The sequence below is a fragment of the Rhinopithecus bieti genome, unplaced genomic scaffold, assembly GCF_001698545.2.
Source record: "Rhinopithecus bieti isolate Rb0 unplaced genomic scaffold, ASM169854v2 scaffold_62012, whole genome shotgun sequence".
NCBI classification, from domain to species: Eukaryota; Metazoa; Chordata; class Mammalia; order Primates; family Cercopithecidae; genus Rhinopithecus; species Rhinopithecus bieti.
In genome coordinates this window covers 98,814-118,292 of record NW_016823354.1, presented here as the reverse complement: position 1 = coordinate 118,292, position 19,479 = coordinate 98,814, and the positions used below count along the sequence as shown (strand labels likewise).

At 52.6% G+C, this 19,479-nt stretch overlaps 1 protein-coding gene across 3 annotated transcripts; it reads left to right on the top strand.

Moving 5' to 3' along the window:
* Window positions 1-231: 231 nt before the first annotated feature.
* Window positions 232-17,609, top strand: TMEM11 (transmembrane protein 11). 3 transcript variants are annotated; one of them, XM_017861388.1, is made up of 3 exons: window positions 232-805; window positions 3,627-3,918; window positions 16,717-17,609. In XM_017861388.1, coding segments are annotated over exons 2-3 (519 nt in total). In that variant the 5' UTR covers window positions 232-805; window positions 3,627-3,916; the 3' UTR covers window positions 17,234-17,609. The 3 variants fall into 3 exon arrangements, 2 of the variants coding, with proteins under 2 accessions (XP_017716877.1, XP_017716876.1); XR_001883214.1 differs by lacking the exon at window positions 16,717-17,609 and adding an exon at window positions 6,334-6,501 and having other exon boundaries at window positions 717-805; XM_017861387.1 differs by lacking the exon at window positions 3,627-3,918.
* Window positions 17,610-19,479: the final 1,870 nt, after the last annotated feature.

Genomic DNA, 19,479 nt, shown 5'->3' with positions numbered 1-19,479 from the left:
CGCAGGGCCCTCTCTCCTTCAAGCAGTTATCATACAGCTATTCCCCTTCCTGGCGTTCAGACCCTCTCCTCTAACAGCCTGCACCTGCAAGCAGGGATCTCCGTGGCAGCCGGGTCAGGGTGTCTGTCTCCGCCTCCAAAGTACCCCGGAGTCTGAATTGGGCGGGGGATGGTGCGGGAGCAGCGCCTGACTCCGAGGAGGGCCCGGGCGGCATCTCCCGCCCCTCGGTGACCTTATGGGCCAAGGCTGTGAAGGGCAGGCGGGGCGACGCGGAGGGGCCGGGCGCTAGAGGCCCGCAAACAGCGCGGCGGCCCCCCGGCAGGAGACGCGGCCTGGAGGGCCGGGACGGCGGGGCCGGGCGCCTACGCGCGGTGCTCTGGGAGTTGTAGGCACTTTCCTCTTCTCTCTCCTTCAGCTGCTGGCTCTCGAAACCCAAGGACCTACCGGTGGGTGGGCGCCTGTGACTCCCAGGCTGCGAACGCCGGGAACTCAGTTTCTTCAAAAATGTCTGAACCACGACTGCTCCTAGGGGTCCTCGCGCCCTCGCAGGAGGACTACGGGCCCCTGCGACCCCGGGGGCGGGGCTTCCGGCGCGCTGCCTTGTGGGCGCGGTAGTTCCGCCAGGCCCGGCTTCCACCTGCCGAGCCTCCCGGGACAGCGGGCCGGACTACACTTCCCGTCGGCCCGCCTGCTCTCCCGATGCCGCCTTGGCGCGAGACGTTGGCAAGCGGAGTGTCTCCAAGATGGCCGCTTGGGGAAGGAGGCGTCTTGGCCCGGGCAGCAGTGGCGGCAGCGCCCGAGAGAGGTAAGATCCAGGGTGCAGGCGGCTCAGGGGCCGGAGAGCCCAGCGCGGCCTCCGGGGGCTGCAGCAGCTTTCCTGCCCTGGTATCCCCGGGCTCCCCCGACCCCCGCCTGGCATACGGGGTTCCAGTTCCGGAGGATCCGGGATCTGGGTAGGAGCGAGGTCGAAGGCTTCGGCGGAGAGCTTAGGGGAAGGGGCGTTAGCCGGGCTGGGTAAGGTGGGCAGCGGCCATGCGGGGCTGGGCTCGAGGCCGGGCCGTGCGGAGAGGAACTGGCGCCCAGCGCAGGCCTCAGGGACCCGCCTAGCCGCGGGCTGATCGGCGGCCGAAGCACCCTTCCCGCTTGGCCGCGCGCGTGGCCATCTCGGCCGCGGCCCCCGACGTGGCGAGGAAGGCAGGGCCCCCGGAGAGAGAAAGAAGGTGAAGCCTTCACAGAGCAGGCCGGCCGCGGCAGGGGTAGTTTGATCTGCACGTTTACCAGGGAGCTTTAGCTCCCGCCACATGTGTCTCTTCCGGGCCCAGAGCGGCCACTTCCTCGAGGGGCGATTCTGGAGACTTTTGGATGGTTCTGTGCAAGCTCTCCTGCCGTGGAAGTCAATTAAAGTGACCTTTCCTAATGAATGGTGTGTGGGTAGGGAGCTAGGAGCGTTTCTTCCAACAGGGACCTCCATTTGAATAACTGGTTTCTAGAAGATGAGATTGGAGTAGTTTCCGTGTTACATGTTCAAGTTGCAGTTTTTGCTTCTGGGAAGCAGTTTCAGCTAGTGGAAGCCACTAGAAGCTGTTCAGCCACTAGAAGTTTGGGAGAGGATTTATATTGGTGGAGCCACCTGGATTAACTATCCGCTAAAGCTTGATTGTTACAGCAGCGGTCAGCAAAAAAGGAAAGTTTTGGTTTTGCTGTTGTTGTTTTTTTCCCCGTCTCTTTGGTGAGGATTGTCTAACCAGAAAATTTCTCTGCCTCTCAACTACTCTGCATTATTCTTTTTCTATGACTGATTCCATCCCGTGTTCATTGCTATTGCTTGCAGATGGCTTTCCCAGCTGGGAAGATTCTTCCTGTTTGGCAGTTGTGATAGAGTCCTTTAGCTTGCTTGCACTTTATTCTTGAGCCCAGTTATCCAACGTTGCCCATTCTGCACTTCCTCTTCCTTGGAAAAGCAGTGGTAAACACACTTTTGTTTTTCTAACTCCCGCCTGGTATTTCTTAGATTGGACTATTTAAATAAGTTACCTCAATGGTTTTCAGATGCCCTTAAAAACTAGCAAACATTTTCAAGATATTCAATGCAAACAGTAATAGGAAATAACCTGTTTAGAAAACAAAGTTTTAGAAACGTCCGCCCTCTTGTTGGACTGAAAGCAACTGAAAAGAGCCGAATAGGGATGCCTCAGGCAGGGAACAGGAGCCTTGCCAGCACAGGTTAAGCTTTTATTGATCTGAGAAAATAGATCCTGAGAATTGTTTTTGCTTTGGCTTGAGACAAGTATTTATTCAAAATGGAGTCGGCAAATTAGCAGTGCATCCGCTGGAGCCAGTGCTTGACTGTTGAACCTCAACAGTTTTTAAGAGAATTTAAATTAGTTGCCAACAGATTTCACATAAAACGCTCCCTGAAAAGTTGGGTAGTGGCTGACTCTTTTTGGTTAGGACAGTGTTCTCCAGTTCTTGGTTCCTCACCTGACAGCTTGACTCAATCACCTGACAGCTTGACTCAATGCATTTACCTGCTTGGTCTCTGTAGGTGTTCAGGTTGCACCTTTGGCCTGGAACTGAAGGCTCCACTCATACATGCAGATGTTGTGTGTCAGCAGGAATGTGGCATTTGGTTTTGTAGTTTGGATGTCACCATCAACTCTCCTAGATAACGTGGTGTGGGTGGAGACTACCTCTCTGTTTGCTTTTGCTGTAAACCCCTAGCCAGGTTCTGTTGGAAAAGTCATTTGCCCGAGCCCAACTTCCCCAAGCTCTTTCCATGCTGAGCAGCGGATGGAAACATAACCCGCTGTGGGGCTAGTGAGCTGACATCTGGGCATCCTTCCATTCCTGCTCAGTTGGTGATGACTGTTCAGGTGGAGCAGGGCGGATTAGCTGATGGCCCAGCACCCTAGATTGTGAGATCTGAGTGTATTATTGGCTCTTATGACTGAAGTAGGCTGTTTATGGTTCTCTTAAATGACTTTGTTCCATGTCACATTTGTGCTGACTCAAATCTCAGCTCCATATTATACGAGTGCTCTCTCCCGTTGCTGCTCACACCTGGTTAGCATCTGCTTTTGCTGAAGCTGAGGGAAACTGTCTGGTTTGGACAAGGGGCTAGAACAGAGCGACCCATTGGGCAAACTTGCCAGATTTGCCAGCGGCTATCAACTCTGAAGCATGCACTGTACTTAAAGGCCTCACCCAGTACCAGATTGCCCACAGTATTACTGCCAGCGCTGTGTGTTGGATGGTCCAGCTTAGCGCGTGTAGCGTGTGGGTTCTTGCTTTACCTTGTTGAGTCTAGAACCACAGCTCTAGAATTAGTGCTGAATTAACACAGCAGTTCAGTAGTCACCAGCCACATGTGGCAATTACATTTAAATTCATTAAAATTAAATAAAATGAAGAATTCAGCTCCTCAGTCTCACTAGCCACATTTCAAAGGCTGAATAGCCACTTCTGGCTCGTGGCTACCATATTGGGCAGCATAGGTGGAGGACATTTCCATCACTGCAGAAAGTTACGACATGGACAGTGCTGGTTTCGACTAAAATAGGAGGGGTGGAAATAGCAAAATGGTAGTGCTTGCATGTTGATTTTTCTCTCCACTCCATTAAATCTAGGGAACCAACAGTGTTTGTAATGAAGAACATCAGACTCTGAGCTGTAACCTGAATTCTTGTCCAAAATTCAGCACACTGGCAACGAGCACATCAAACAGATTGCCACTTGTCCTGTCGGCGTCTTTGAGACACACTTGCCCATCTAGGAAAGCACAGTGCAGGTATCTGTGTTCTGCCACCGTGTGCCAGCCCGGACCAGCTCACAGACAGCCCCACCTGTCTTACTTGGGTTGCTTGACTTCACTCTCTCAGGGCCCCTGAACCTCCCTGAGCCCTCCGTGATTGTTGGAATGTGAGTATAGCTGTGTGCTCTGAGTTCCTGTTTTTATAATCATGTGAAGATGTACTTGATCTGCTTCTGAGCATGATATGAGGCAACCTGGGGAGTGCAGAGGGCCAGATGCACTGGGCTAACGGTTCAGGTTTAGGGTGAAGTTATTTGTTGTGGCCTGCCCCTCCCCTGGCTTGCGTGGCCATCTGCTCCAGCATTTTATAAGCAACCAATTCCCTGGGCTGACTTCCATAGCGTTCCATGCCACGCTTTATTCCCCAGGACCTGTCCTCTTCTTTGTGAACTCAGGTGTGCCTGGTACCAGGTGGCCCTTGCAGGTTCATCCAGCGAGCAGATGGAGCACAAGTCCCGGGGGCAGGTCGGGCCATGGTCCCGGGGTGACAGCTTCCCTTTCTGATCTGATCCTTCCCTTTTACACGCTCAGGGTTTGGGAGTATTTACTCTCTCTTGAAAGACTCCCATGTTCGCTTTTGTGTGTGGTGGGAGTTTTTGTTTCCTTCTGACTGGGATGAGATGAGCAGATACGGGATCTGCACCCAAGTGTGTGGGGGTTTAGCCGCTGGTTGTGGGGTTCTGCTCAGCTGCTTAACAAAGGCAGAGCCACATGTTCTGGCCACAGAAGTTGGATTCGTAGGTAAGGATGGGGTTCATCCTCTTCAGCATTGATGTGCCTTCCAAGTTTTCAAGAATTTCTATTTTCCTTGGTTCACTCAAGCAGCCTGGATTCCAAGTGCATGAATTTGTGCCTCAGTGGTTCAGTCCTTTAGGTCGTGTTCCAGGGAAGACCCCCCTTTCTGAAGAGGGGAGGGCTGCGCCTGGGTCCACGGAGGTGGGGAGGTGGCTCCTGTGATCCGGCTTGTGGGTGTGCACCTGTTCTTCAATGAGCGAGGTGCGGGGAGTAGAGTTGGGCAGTCCTCCATGAGCGAGCGCACGCGGGAACCTCCCAGCCGCCACTGTGTTCCGCCCTGGTGCCAGCAGCCGCTTTATGGGCACAGTTCTCAGGAAAAGCTGACGACCATGTAGTAGTCATAACAGTTCTTCAGAGCAGGGCTGTCCAGTAGGAGTTTCTGGCATGACAGACTCCTTCTGGTGTGTCCCTGCAGTCCATTAGGGCAGCCATTAGCCACGTATGGCTGATCAGGATTTGTAGTGTCTGAGAAACAGGTTTTATTTATTTATTTGTTTTATGAGACAGGTCTGGCTCTGTCACCCAGGCTGGAGTGCAGTGGTGTGATCTCAGCTCTCTGCAACCTGCGTCTCCCTGGCTCAAAGCATTCTCCCACCCCAGCCTCTCGAGTAGCTGGGGCCACAGCCATGCACCACCACGCCCAGCTCATTTTTGTATTTTTTGTAGAGGCGGGCTTTCACCGTGTTATCCGGGCTGGTCTTAAATTTGTGGGCTCAAGGAATCCATCTGCCCTGGCCCTCCAAAGTGCTGGAATTACAGGTGTGAGCCACTGTGCCCCGCCAGGAACTGAATTTTTTAATATTTCTAATTTTAATTTATTTACATTTCAACAGCCACATGTGCCTTAGGCAGAGGGGCAGTGCTTGGCAACTGTTCCCTCTTCACTGCAGTCCTCTGGTAGAGCCAGGGCGTCTGGCCCCATTTGATAACACGGGAAACTGGCTCAGAGGGGCCGGGTGTTTTGCCCTAGGACACAAAGCCAGTAGGCAGCTGAGAGAGAACTTGAATCCACCCTCTCGGCTCCCACACTCAGTGCACCGTGTTCCTGCCCCCCAGATAGAAGCGCTGCTCAGTTACCAGTGCGCAGAATAGGAAAGCGTCCTCTGAAGCCGACGAAAGGGCTGGGTACCCTGTGCAAGTTCCTTGGCCTGTGGGAGTCTTCCTCAGGCCACGGGGCCGCGTGCCTGTGCCTTTGAGTCTGAGGCACGGGCTTTCTCTGCTTCATTCCTCTGCTTCCTGTGGGTCGGGAAGAAGCAGGGCTTAATTAGGCAGAAGCGGGTGGAGGTCCAGCCCAGCCCCTCCCGTGTCTTAGGTGATCAGGTGACCCTGTTCACTAAGCGAAAAGCAACCTGACGGATGGGTTGACTTTTTTCCGGTACCAGTTCTCTTAATGACCATCATTGTTTTTCCCCTCCTGTCACTCCTGTGGCTCATCCCTGTAATCATTAGAAATGTTCCTCCAACCTGTGTCTTTTGGGAACCTGTTACATTCAGGCCCAGTGCTGGGGAAACTATGATGGAAATGCAACCTCTGCCCTGGCGGAGCTTCAGGCCTGCCTGTGAGCCCGCCCCACTCCAGGAAGGGGCCTAATGTGGGTGCTTCCACTCAGATCTGCCTCTGCTGGGTCTCTCAGAACTGGGAGGGTGATGGTGGCTGGCCTGGCAGCTTGGCCAGTGTTTGCTCAAGGGAAACAGGGAGCTGGAACCGTCCTTCTCTTTTTGGGCAGGACTGTGGGTAGACACCAGCATGACGCCTCAGCCACAAGAAGCTGCCCGTCCAGACTTCTGCCTTTCATGGACACCGAGAAGGTTCTGGAGCAGGAAGTGAGCCACCTCCTGCTCTTCTTGGCAGTGGAAGGAGGGCTCCCCCACCACGGGTGTCTGGTCCCTTAACCTCAAGGGATATAGGGTTGAACAGAATTTTTCTTTTTAAGAATAAGTTTATAATTATTTTTCCCATTATAAAAGAAATACTTTGGGCGTGGTGGCTCACACCTGTAATCCCAACACTTTGGGAGGCTGAGGCGGGCGGATCAGGAGGTCAGGAGATCGAGACCATCCTGGCTAACACAGTGAAACCCCATCTCTACTAAAAATAGAAAAAATTAGCCAGGCGTGATGGTGGGCGCCTGTAGTCCCAGCTACTTGGGAGGCTGAGGCAGGAGAATGGCGTGAACCCAGGAGGTGGAGCTTGTGGTGAGCCAAGATCACGCCACTGTACTCGAGCCTGGGAGACAGAGCAAGACTCTGTCTCAAAAAAAAAGCAAAAAGAAACACTTTTTTTTTTAAATACAGAAAAGCATGAAGAAATTGAAAAGTCACCTATTAGGCCACCATCCAAAGAAAACCACTGTTGATCTATTTTCTTTTTTTTTTTTATTTTTTTCTTTTCTGTTTTTTTCTTTAAATTTTTTTTTGAGATGATGGCTCGCTCTTGTCCCCCAGGGTGGAGTGTAATGGCTCGATCTTGGCTCACTGCAACCTCTTGGGTTTAAGCGATTCTCCCACCTCAGCCTCCCAAGTAGCTGGGATTACAGGCACCCGCCACCACGCCCAGCTAATTTTTGTATTTTTAGTAGAGACAGGGTTTCACCATGTTGGCCAGGCTGGTCTCAAACTCCTGACCTTAGGTGATCTGCCCGCCTCGGCCTCCCAAAGCGCTGGGATTACAGGCGTGAGCCACCGCGCGCGGCCTGATCTATTTTAATGTATAGCACCTTTGATACTTGGTCTTATGTATCTTTTCTTAGGGGTTTTTAAAATTATTATTATTGAGGCAGAATCTCGCTTTGTTACCCAGTCTGGAGTGCAGTGGCGCAGTCTTGGCTTACTGCAGCCTCTGCCTTCCGGGTTCAAGTGATTCTGCTGCCTCAGTCTCCCAAGTAGCTGGGACCACAGACATGCGCCAATACGCCCAGCTAATTTTTGTATTTTTAGTAAGGACATGGTTTTACCATGTTTGCCGGGCTGGTCTTGAAGTCCTGACCTCATGATCTGCCTGCCTCAGCCTCCCAAAGTGCTGGGATTACAGGCGTGAGTCACCATGCCCAGCCTTATCTTAGATTTTTTTAAAGTTATATGTTAAACACATCAAAAGTTATGTTTACAATAATGTGAAAAGTAATAAACATGCCCCAGCATGATGGCCCTTAAAAACATAATGCAAAATGAAAGAAGCCAGTTGCTGAAGACCACATGTTACAGGATTCCATTTAAATGAAGTGCCCAGAATTGGCATATCCAGAGAGTCGGGAAGCAGACTGGTGGTTGTGGAGGGCTGGGAGGGGCTGGGGAGATGTGAAGGGACTGCTAATTGGTACAGGGTTTCTTTCTGAGATGATGAAAATGCACCAGGATCAGTTGTGCTATTGGTTGCACAACTGTGGGAAAGTGCTGAACCACCTCATCGTTCACCTCAGATGGGGGAGATGCTCTGTGAATTCTACCTCAATAAAGCTGCCATTAAAAAATACAAATCAGGCCAGGCGTGGTGACTCATGCCTGTAATTCCAGCACTTTGGGAGGCCAGGCGGGTGGATCACCTGAGATTAGGAATTTGAGACTAGCCTGGCCAACATGGAGAAACTCCATTTCTACTAAAAACACAAAATTAGCCGGGTGTTGTGGCACATGTCTATAATCTCAGCTACTCGGGAGGCTGAGGCAAGAGAAGCGCTTGAACCCAGGAGGCGGAGGTTGCAGTGCACCAAGATCATGCCACTCCACTCCAGTCTGGGCGACAAGAGTGAAACTCCATCTCCACAAAATAAATAAATAAATAAATAAAAATAAAAAGCCAGGTACAGTGGCTCTTGCCTGTAATCCCAATGCTTTGGGAAGCTGAGGCAGGCAGATCACTTAGGAGTTCGAGACCAGCCTGGCCAACATGGTGAAAACCCCCTCTCTACTAAAAATACAAAAATTAGCTGGGCATGGTGGTGCATGCCTGTAGTCCCAGCTATTTGGGAGGCTGAGGCAGGAGACTCGCTTAAGCCCGGGATGCAGAGGTTGCAGTGAGTCGAGATGGTGCCACTGCACTCCAGCCTGGGCGATGGAGCGAGACTCTGTCTCAAAAGAAAGAAAACGGAAAATAACAAGTGTTGGTGAGGATATGGAGAAATGGGAACTGCTGTGCACTGCTGGTGGGAATGTACAATGGTGCAGCTGCTCTGGAAAACGGTATGGAGTTTCCTCAAAAAAACTATGAAGTTGAATTACTACATGATCCAGCAGTTCCACTTCTGGGTATATACACCCCCCGAAAAAAGCAAGGAATCAAAGAGATGTTTGTGCACCCGTGTTCGTAGCAGCTTTATTCACAATAGCCAGTGGTGGAAACCAAAGTATCCATCACAGATGAATGGATTAACAAAATGTGGTTTATGCATACAGTGGAACATTATTCAGCCTTAAAAAGGAAGAAAATTCGGATACATGCTACAATATGGATGAACCTTGAAGACTAATTATGCTCAGTGGAATAAGCCAGACACAAAGGGGCAAATACTATATATGCTCCCACTTGTATGAAGTACTTGTGTAGTCAGATTCATTGGGGTAGAGAGTAGAATGGTAGTTTGCAGGGGCTTGGCGTCGGTGGGGAATGGGGGTGTCGTTTCACGGGTAGAGTTTCAGTTTGGGAAGATAAAGGAATCCTGGAGGTGGATGGTGGTGATGGTTGTACATCAGTGTGCATGTGCTTAGTGCCACTGAACTGTACGCTTGAAAGTGCTTACGGTGGAATATTTTATGTGTATTTTACCACACTTTAAAAAAGACAAAGTGATAGACGTGTGTGCTCCCCACCCAGCGTGACAGAGAACTAGTGTTACCCTGGCCCGCCGCCTCCTGCAGCAGAGACCCTGTGGCCCAGGTACGCCACAGCACCCTCGCTGTCTTTATAGTTGGCTCTCAGTGGCACGTCCCTGACCTCTGCCACCTTAGAGTGTGTGAGAGTTGTATCCCTGGCTCAGGCCACTGGAACTCGTTCATGTCACTCATGGAGGAGGCGCGATTCTGCTCTCCCCTCTCCTGTCGGTCATCTTTTGCTCTCACCGAACAGTCCTGCTCTAACTTTCTTGCGCAGCTCTTGCCTTTTGGGGAGATGCCTCCAGATTATGGCTGCTGGCACAGGCCGGCCACATCCCAGAGGGGTCATGGAGTTGCCCTGCTGAGTTTTCACTGTGGCCGCCTTTTAACTGCCATGCTAGTGTTCCCAGGGGATTCCTTTGCTGACTGCGAGAGCTGATTGAGTTGGGCTCTAAAGTGGAGAGATGAGGGCCTGAAGCCTGACTCTGGTTGAAGGCTGAGGGAGGGAAGTTCAAGACGCCCACTTTACCAGTGCCTACAAGCTGTCCTGAGGCCGCAGAGGGCGGTCCCCTTCAGTGTCTGCAGCAGTCCCCCTGAGGTGCTGGAACTGGCTGACCCCTGCTTCCAGTGCTAAAGGCTCAGAGAATCCAAAGCTACCTCAGTGCTGGCATGGTGTGTTTAGGATAGCGACACTGATCCTTTTACTTCTTCCATATGTTAAGGCCCACTTCCGACAGTGATCTTTAAGTACCAGAGATCATGCCAGATTCAAAAGGATCAAAAGTCATTTACTAGAAAGAGCCCTCCCTCCCTTTTCTTTCCCGAACCCCTTAGTTCCCTCCCTAGTGACCAGTCATAAAAATCTTGTCTTTGTGTATCCTTTCAGAAATGTTCTGTGTATATAAAAGCAAATCGACTTTTAAAAATCACTGCAGCTAGCATACTGTACACACTCTTCTGAACCTTGCCTTTTCCCCTGAACTTGCTTTCACTTGGAGACTTTGCTGTTACTGCTGCTACCTTTTTCTTTCTTTCTTTCTTTTTTTTTTCCTTTTTTTTTTTTTTGAGACAGAGTTTTACTCGTTGCCCAGGCTGGAGTGCAGTGGTGTGATCTCAGCTCACTGCAACCTCCGCCTCCTGGGTTCAAGCAATTCTTCTGCCTCAGGCTCCCAAGTAACTGGGATTACAAGCACGTGCCACCAAACCCGGCTAATTCTTGTGTTTTTAGTAGAGACAGGGTTTCACCATGTTAAGCCAGGCTGGTGTCAAACTCCTGACCTCAGGTGATCCACCCGCCTTGGCCTCCTAAAGTGCTGGGATTACAGGCATGAGCCACTGCGCCTGGCCGCTTTTCTTTTCTTTCTGTCTTTCTGTTTTTTTTTTTTTAACATAGGCTCTATTAATTGCTCTCGTATTGGTCATCTCACACCTGCAATGAAAAGCAAAAATACAGTCCCTTAGGAAGCCCAGGGCTCAAAAGATTCCAACTAGCTCTTACTTTAAAAAAAAAAAAACTCCATATAATAATAAAAAAAAGGAAAAAAAAAATCTCCCGTGCACCAGGGTTCAGGTTGCCCAGGTCTTTAGGCCCATGACCTTACAAGTTGGAGGGCAGCTGGTGATGATCTGCAGTGGTTTGAGACAACCTTCCGACTGGGTTCTTTCCTTCATTAGGTTTCGTTTGACCCGTAAGCAGAAGCAAGCCATATATGGGTGGCTGCTGGGTGCTCAGGTGCTGGCTGGACGTGGCTGTCTCCTGGGAGTACTCGGCAGTTTCTTTTTTTTTTTTTTCTTTCCGTCACCCAGGCTGGAGTGCAGTGGCACACTCTTGGCTCACTGCAACCTCTGCCTCCCGGGTTCAAGTGATTCTTGTGCCTCAGCCTCCTAAGTAGCTAGAATTACAGGCGCGCACCACCACGCCTGGCTAATTTTTGGTAAAGACGGTTGCACCGTGTTGGCCAGGCTGGTCTCAAACTCCTGACATCAAGTGATCTGCACACCTTGGCCTCTCAAAGTGCTGGGATTATAGGCGTGAGCCACCGCACCTGGTCATGGCCACGAGTTTCTGAAGTAAGAGAAGTCAAGCAGTCCGTGTCAGCAGTGCAGACCTGAACCCAGGGGCCCAGCAGCGACAGCTTAAAAACCTGTGTCTGCACTGACAGCACCCCGCTCCCACCAGTGTACCGGGAAGTTGGGGTGCTGATGGCCTGGTCGTGGTCGCGTGATCTCCAACAGAGGGATCCTGCAGCTTTGTGTGCGTCTGTGTGTGTTTTGGTTTGAGCCTTGCCATGTCTGTATGGGTCTGTGTGGGTCTGTATGGGTCTGTGTGGGCCTGTGTGGGTCTGTGTGGGTCTGTGTGTGTTTTGGTTTGAGCCTTGCCATGTCTGTATGGGTCTGTGTGGGTCTGTGTGGGTCTGTGTGGGTCTGTGTGGGCCTGTGTGGGCCTGTGTGGGCCTCTGTGGGCCTGTGTGGGCCTGTGGGGCCTGTGGGGCCTGTGTGTGGGCCTGTGTGTGGGCCTGTGTGTGGGCCTGTGTGTGGGCCTGTGTGGGCCTGTGTGGGTCTGTGTGGGCCTGTGTGGGCCTGTGTGGGCCTCTGTGGGCCTCTGTGGGCCTGTGTGGGCCTGTGTGGGCCTGTGTGGGCCTGTGTGGGCCTGTGTGGGTCTGTGTGGGCCTGTGTGGGCCTGTGTGGGCCTCTGGGGGCCTGTGGGGGCCTGTGGGGGCCTGTGTGTGGGCCTGTGTGTGGGCCTGTGTGTGGGCCTGTGTGTGGGCCTGTGTGGGTCCTGTGTGGGCCTGTGTGGGCCTCTGGGGGCCTGTGGGGGCCTGTGGGGGCCTGTGTGTGGGCCTGTGTGTGGGCCTGTGTGTGGGCCTGTGTGTGGGCCTGTGTGTGGGCCTGTGTGGGCCTGTGTGGGCCTGTGTGGGCCTGTGTGGGCCTGTGTGGGCCTGTGGGGCCTGTGGGGGCCTGTGTGTGGGCCTGTGTGTGGGCCTGTGTGTGGGCCTGTGTGTGGGCCTGTGTGCGGGCCTGTGTGGGCCTGTGTGGGCCTGTGTGGGCCTGTTGCCTTATGGAGCCCTAGAAATGCATTTCCCTAGACTTCATGTGTTGTCCTTTCCCAGTGGAGACCGAGATTCCCTTGGCCTGACTGACTTTAAAAGCAGAATTGGTGAGCCTCTGGCGGCGGCACAGTTGTGCAGGACCCTGCCTTTGTTTGGAGGCAGCATGGCTTATGCTCTTTGTGTTTCTGCTGTTGATAGGTGTCTCAGACAGTGGGCAGCAACAGTGCCCGGCCCACATGAAGATGCCGAGGCTGCAGGAGGCCAGGGCCGTGGTTTGACAGGCGGGTGGGGGCAGACCCATGCCACCATCTCAGAATGTGTGCTGGCGAGTGCCCCCATGTCCACGTGCTTGCTCACGGCTGTGTCATTCATAGGACTGCCCACAGCCGAAGGCAGAGGATGCCCAGTCTCCTCACTCCCTGTGCTGGGGGGCGGGCCACACCTGGCAGTGGCAGTGAGGTGGGAGACAGCCTGGAGGGCCTTGGCTTCTCGCTGCTTCTAGGCTGGTTGGGATACGTGGATGTACCCACCCATCCGTCCCAGCAAGCGATGGAGCCTGCAGACAGGTCTGGGTAGATGTGGGTGCCAGCTGGGCTTGCAGGGGGGCCGGAGGGGGTGAGGGGCTGGCATCTGCCCGCTGCTGTGTTTCCAGATGGGGCAGTCTGTTCCGGGGCTGGGGTTTCTGGAATTTCCTCTGTGGGACCAACAGTGGTTTTCAGTACATTCAGGATGGCGCTGACCTGCTGGGCAGAGAAGGGCACCGGACTAGGGTGGATTTGGGTGTTGGCCAGAGCATTGTGTAAGCCCAACTTAACACCTCCCTTTTGCTTTGAGTGTTCCTGAGGGAGGAAGCCTGCCTCTGGGGCCCGCCCCGAGGTGTCCCTGGCCTGGTTTTGACAGTCAGTAGGATGCACAGCTGACTTGGAAGCATCTCCATTTCGGTCTCAAGATGGGGACACGATTTGGCCCTCCACCCCGACCTTGTTATCTGGCCTGTCTGCTCCTCTTGGCTGATGGACTTGAGACTAGAAGGGAGTTCTCTTGGTCAGGAGTGCTCCCACCTGAGAGTGGAGGCCCCGCCCCTCCCCCTACACCCAGGGCCACAGCCAGCCCATTGCGCCGCTGCCACTCATTTCTCATATGAGCATGTGGGGGCACTGCTCGGCCTTCAGCCCCCCAACGCCAGTGAAGACCCTGCCTCAGGTGTGCCTGTTTGCTGTAGGTGCTTTTAAAATGCTGAATCTGGCTGGATGCGGTAGCTCATGCCTGTTAATCCCAGGACTTTGGGAGGCGAAGGCAAGCGGAACACTTGAGCCCAGAAGATCGAGACCAGCCGGAGCAACATGGCAAAACCCCATCTGTACAAAACAATTTTTTTTAATTAGCCATGCAGCCAGGCGTGGTGGCACACACCTGTAGTCCCAGCTACTCGGGAGGCAGAAGTGGGAAGATCGCTTGAACCCGGGAGGTCGAGGCTGCAATGAGTAGAGATCACACCACTGCACTCCTACCTGGGTGACAGAGCAAGAACCTGTCTCAAAAATAAAAACTGTTGAATCCTGCCTGGGAGTAACAGCTGGCCTCTCCCTCACCTCTCCTCTAAGACCAAATGGAAAAACTCCACCGAGGACTTTAGAAGGAGACCCCTCCTTTCCCCACAGAAGCTGCTCGTGCAGTCTTACAGTAACAGCTCATCAATTCACCCCTGGCAAGGCAGCCACGACATTGGCACACAGTCACAGGCGGCTTGGCAGCAACCCAGGTTGAGGAGGCTCTTGTCCCACACTCAGCGAACTGATTTCTCCCCAGTGCATGCAGTTTAATTAGGGCCTATGATTGAATTAGGAGGCTTTGCCTTAGCCCAGCTTCGTTACAGTGACTTTTTCAGGATAAAGAGTTCCCTTTGCCCAGGTCCAAGCCAGTGCCTTTTATGAAAGTGGTTCCCACCCAGGGGGTAGGGCCCCCATGTTTGGGGGCACAGTCAGCCCCTTACTAATGACTTTCATCTTTAATGTGGCCACATAAGATCGTTAACCAGTTGTTTATCCAGCTGGCATGAAACCCTGCCTGTTAGGCTTGCTTATTTGTTTGCTGAAAGCTTTGTGCTGGGAGGAGTCTCAGTAGTAGGAAGGACTGTGATTGCCTGTTCTTTTTCCTTAAAGTTTGCCCTGACAGTCCGATTTCCACCATCCTTCACTTGGAATTGCTCCCATCTTTGAAGGAGGCTGGAGGGAGTTACCTTCATGCTGGGCTGAGGTTCTGGGGTGGCTTGTTATGAATGTCTTCACTCGTCGCTCCCATGTTATGGCAAGTGGCCAGGTGGCTCAGCTCCCCGTGACTTTCCTCTGCACGGCAGCCAGGTGTGCGTGCCAGGACAGGCTGGGCGGACGGGACCTTCGCATCTGTGCACACTGAGGGCTGTGCTTCTTGTTGGCCCCTAAAGGAAGCTAGTTCCTGTCAGAGCCTCAGGTAGATAGGCCACATTGACCCTTGTGTGGCCTAGTACACTGTGCCAGAGCCTCCCAGTTGGAGGGGCATGGACTCCGGCAGGGGAGCAGTGACCAGCAGGTCCCTAGAGCCTCGTGTCCTTTAGTCAGATGAGTTTGACCATCCTGGGGACCAGGGTGTGCTGAGGGAAGGGGCAGCTTTGCACTGAGGCATGTGACAGAACATGGCTCTGCACAGCCGTGGGAGCCATGGGTTGGAAAACTTGATCCAGCCTCAAGAGCTGTGTCTAGCAGTGTCCCTGTCAGGGCTCAGATAAAGACTTCTCGCAGATGAGCAGATAATGGAAAAGTAGGATGCGGAGTGGCGTTGTGGAGATGCAGAAAGATCTGTCTCAGCTGAAACCAGCCAAGGAAAAATGACAAGGCGTGGATAGCCCTGTATTCAGGCCTGCCCACCACAGGTGAAGAAGATTCTGCTTTGGGTGGGAAATTTGGACCGCAAGGCCTGAAACCACCAAGAAAAGCCAGACTGCCTAAAATGCAGCTTGGCCCACGGTCACTGCTGGGGCTGCTGTCTGGCCTTGCTGCAGAGCTGAGCCTTCCATGTGGTGGATCTCCTGCTGGTTGGGGTCATGGCATGCACCCCAGTCCCGGGGGGAAAGCCCCTTGTGTGGTCTCTGTGGCTGTGCTTCTGATGCAAATGAGTGGTATTTGCCGGTGGGGCAGGGGCCTGGGCCTACAGGGCCGGAATCGGTGGCATTGCTGGCTGGATGTTTTGAAGCCCCTCAGTTGACCCTCCTGCCCACTACATTTGGGGGCTACTACTGTCCTTGAAGTGTCGTCTTTTCCTCATTCAGGGAAGGGGTCGCTTTTCCTATGCAGTGGGCTAGTGTCCTGGGTCTCCTGTTCTCCCCTCCGCGGTGGGAAGAGCACCCAGGGCTTGTGCAGCCCGGCCTCCCAGGAGAGCCAAAGGAGTTTGGATTTCGCCCAAGGCAGAGCTCTTCCATTGTGCCTCTGTTCTGCGGGCCCAGGATGACCACTTAGGAACCGTGTGGAGGGCAAGGGCTTTGCATGATCTGTCCTGAGGACTGTGGTTTCCAGTAAGAATCCTCCTGCAGTTGCCCTGATTAAGAACGGCTCTCAGGCTGTTGGCCTCGTGCTGCCGTGTGTGATCATGTGACTGTGCCAATCGTTCTTTCCCCTTTAGGCTCCTTTGCTGACTCAGATCAGTTGGTCCACAGCCTTAGGCTGACTACCAGGCCTGCGTTTGTTCTTTTAAACACTGAGGTACTCCTCTTCCTGCCTTTTTATATCTAAATTTTTTTTTTTTTTTGAGACAGAGTCTCGTCCTGTCACCCAGGCAATGGCGCGATCTCGGCTCACTGCAACCTTTGCCTCCCAGGTTCAAGTGATTCTCCTGCCTCACCCTCCCGAGTAGATAACAGGGATTATAGGCATGCGCCACCACACCTGGCTAATTTTTTGTATCTTTAGTAGACATAGGGTTTCACCATGTTGGCCAGGCTGGTCTTGAACTCCTGACCTCATGTTTCACCCACCCCAGCCTCCCAAAGTGCTAGGATTACAGGTGTGAGCCACTGCGCCCAGGCTTATTTCACTATTTCAGGAAAAATACTTTTTACTTATTGTCTTGTGTTGGGATCTAAAGGAGATAAGGACCTAAGTGAGATGTGCTCTCCGCAGTGCAGGTTCAGACCTCCCCCAGCACTGAAACACAGTTAAGTGCTCCTCAGCCTAATCATCCTGTCTCTCTCTCTCCCTCTGCTGCCCCCTCCATCAAAAGGGTGAGCTTGTCGGCCACAGACTGCTACATTGTGCACGAGATCTACAATGGGGAGAATGCCCAAGACCAGTTTGAGTACGAGCTGGAGCAGGCCCTGGAAGCCCAGTACAAGTATATTGTGATTGAGCCCACGCGCATCGGCGACGAGACGGCCCGCTGGATCACCGTGGGCAACTGTCTGCACAAGACGGCTGTGCTGGCGGGCACCGCCTGCCTCTTCACCCCATTGGCGCTGCCCTTAGATTATTCCCACTACATCTCCCTGCCCGCTGGTGTGCTGAGCCTGGCCTGCTGCACCCTCTACGGGATCTCCTGGCAGTTTGACCCTTGCTGCAAGTACCAAGTGGAGTACGACGCCTATAAACTGTCGCGCCTGCCTCTGCACACACTCACCTCCTCCACCCCAGTGGTGCTGGTCCGGAAGGACGACCTGCACAGAAAGAGACTGCACAACACGATAGCACTGGCCGCCCTGGTGTACTGTGTAAAGAAGATTTACGAACTCTATGCCGTATGATTTCAGTAGAACAGGGAGCGAAGCAAAACCACCTGGCCCACAAGAGACAACAGAGTATTCAGATCACCACAGTCACGTTTCTTACTCTGTGAGGCAGCAGAGCCTGGGAAGGCTTAATATTTGTTATTTTTAAAAAATAACAGATCACGGGTGTACCCAGGGTTTTTCAGCTCATTACACTAAGATGTGGATTTCCATAACCCAAGAGGGGGGTCTGAGGCTGTGGAAGTCCGATTGGGCAGTGAAACGCTGATGGAGGCAGACGCTGCTGAGGGGGTGTGGACGTGCTTTGGGGGAGGTCTTTAAGTCTATTGTTTAACTATACCATCCAGAGCCCACCAGAAGCTATTGACCATTAAAATTATGAGAATTTCAACTCCTGCTGTTCTCTCTTTCCATGTCTGCCTGCAGCTGCTGCTGCACATCCGCTCTGGGTGGCGGCTTGTACGTGGAAGCAGCAGGTGCTGTGGTAGCCACCCTGCCCTGCTCTTAGCTGCGGCCCAGTGTTACCAGTTACAGCGACGACAAGCCTAGATCCGAGGTAGTCCTGGGGCCAACCCCCACCCAGGAGCAGTCTCCTGGCTCACGTTGGCCTCATCATTCCGAAGGCCAGCACTGCTACCATGCCATTCAGGAACATGGTAGGATAAGGTGATGAGGCTTGGAGGCCTTTGGGTCTCCATTTGGGTTCACGTGGGGAACTCTGGGCTCTAGGATCCCTCTTCGGAGATCTGAACACTGTGTTTTCTTTGAAGCATTGACACTCCTCCTGCTGTGGACCCTGAGTTTATCAACCCATTGCCCTTGGCTGACAGAAAAGCCCTCAGAGCCATCTTGGAAACACCCTCTGGCCTCAGTGCTCCCTGTTCCACAGGAGCCAAGCCAGTGCTCCTTCCTCACACCAAAAGGTAGACTGCATCACCTGCCACGTTTCCTCTAAGGCAGGGGTGGCCAATCTTGACTTCCCTGTCAAACACTGGAGAGAATTGTCTTGGACCACACATAAAATACACTAACACTAATGATAGCTGATGAGCTAAAAACAAAAAAAAAACTTGCAAAAAAATAATGTTTTAAGAAAGTTTACAAATTTGTGTTGGGCCACATTCAAAGCCGTCCTGGGCTGCATGAGGCCCGTGGGCTGCTGGTTGGTGATTGGACAAGCTTGCTCTAAGGCCTTGGGTAAATGGGAAATTACCACTTCCACAAAAAGGCTAGGGCCCCTGTCTTCACCTGCCTTCCTAAGGCCCATTCATCCTTGAAGAGCCACGTGGCACCTCCTTCTGAAAGCCAATCATTTTTTTTTTCTTTTTTTTTTTTTTGAGACAGAGTCTTGCTCTGTCATCCAGGATGGAGTGCAGTGGCGTGATCTCTCTCGGCTCACTGCAACCTCTACCTCCTGAGTTCAAGTGATTCTCTTGCCTCAGGCCCGAGTAGCTGAGACCACAGGTGTGTGCTACCATGCCTGGATAATTTTTGTTATTTTTAGTATAGACGGGATTTCGCCGTGCTGGCCAGGCTAGTCTCTAACTCCTGGCCTCAAGTGATCTGCCCGCCTCGGCCTCCCAAAGTGTTGGGATTACAGGCGTGAGCTGCCGTGCCTAGCCAGGCCAATCTTTAAGAGATAGCCAAAGTGGTTTCTCACCTAGTTTTAAAAGCTCCATCAGGAAGACCTAATGTGACAGAGTCATGGAGGGGTGCATGGAAAGGCTTCACAAGGGGTGATTGGGCCATTTTTTGTAGGGGAGATTCAGAGCTTTTAAAGATTTTAAAAGGGACCCATGGCCCACAGAAAGTTTAAGAAACTTTGATTTAATTCCAAGAGATTTAGAAATACTTATCACTCAGTTGAGTGCTGGGGGCATGACGGTGTTGAGTGTGCAGCACTGTTTACGCGGCAGTCTCTAGGCACCTGGAATAATGGTAAAGAGGGAACTACCTTAGCCACACAACTGATCCCGGAAAAACATGCCTCATCTCGACAGCAGGGTGAGTTGAAATGCAGCTGCCTATGACCCCTCAGGTGTCAGTGCTGGCATCTGAGCCTGCTGGGCAGGTTTTTTTGTTTTTTGTTTTTTGTTTTTAAATAATGCCCAGATTTGGAAAGGGAGCCCCATGCCTGGCCTGGAAGTGCTCTGCCAACAAGTTAGATTTCATGGGGGAGTTGACTAGAAGGCACAAGCTGGACAAGCCAGACAAGTTGAGGCAACCTCAAGTCAGCTGAGCAGAAGTCCTCGCCCGAAGTA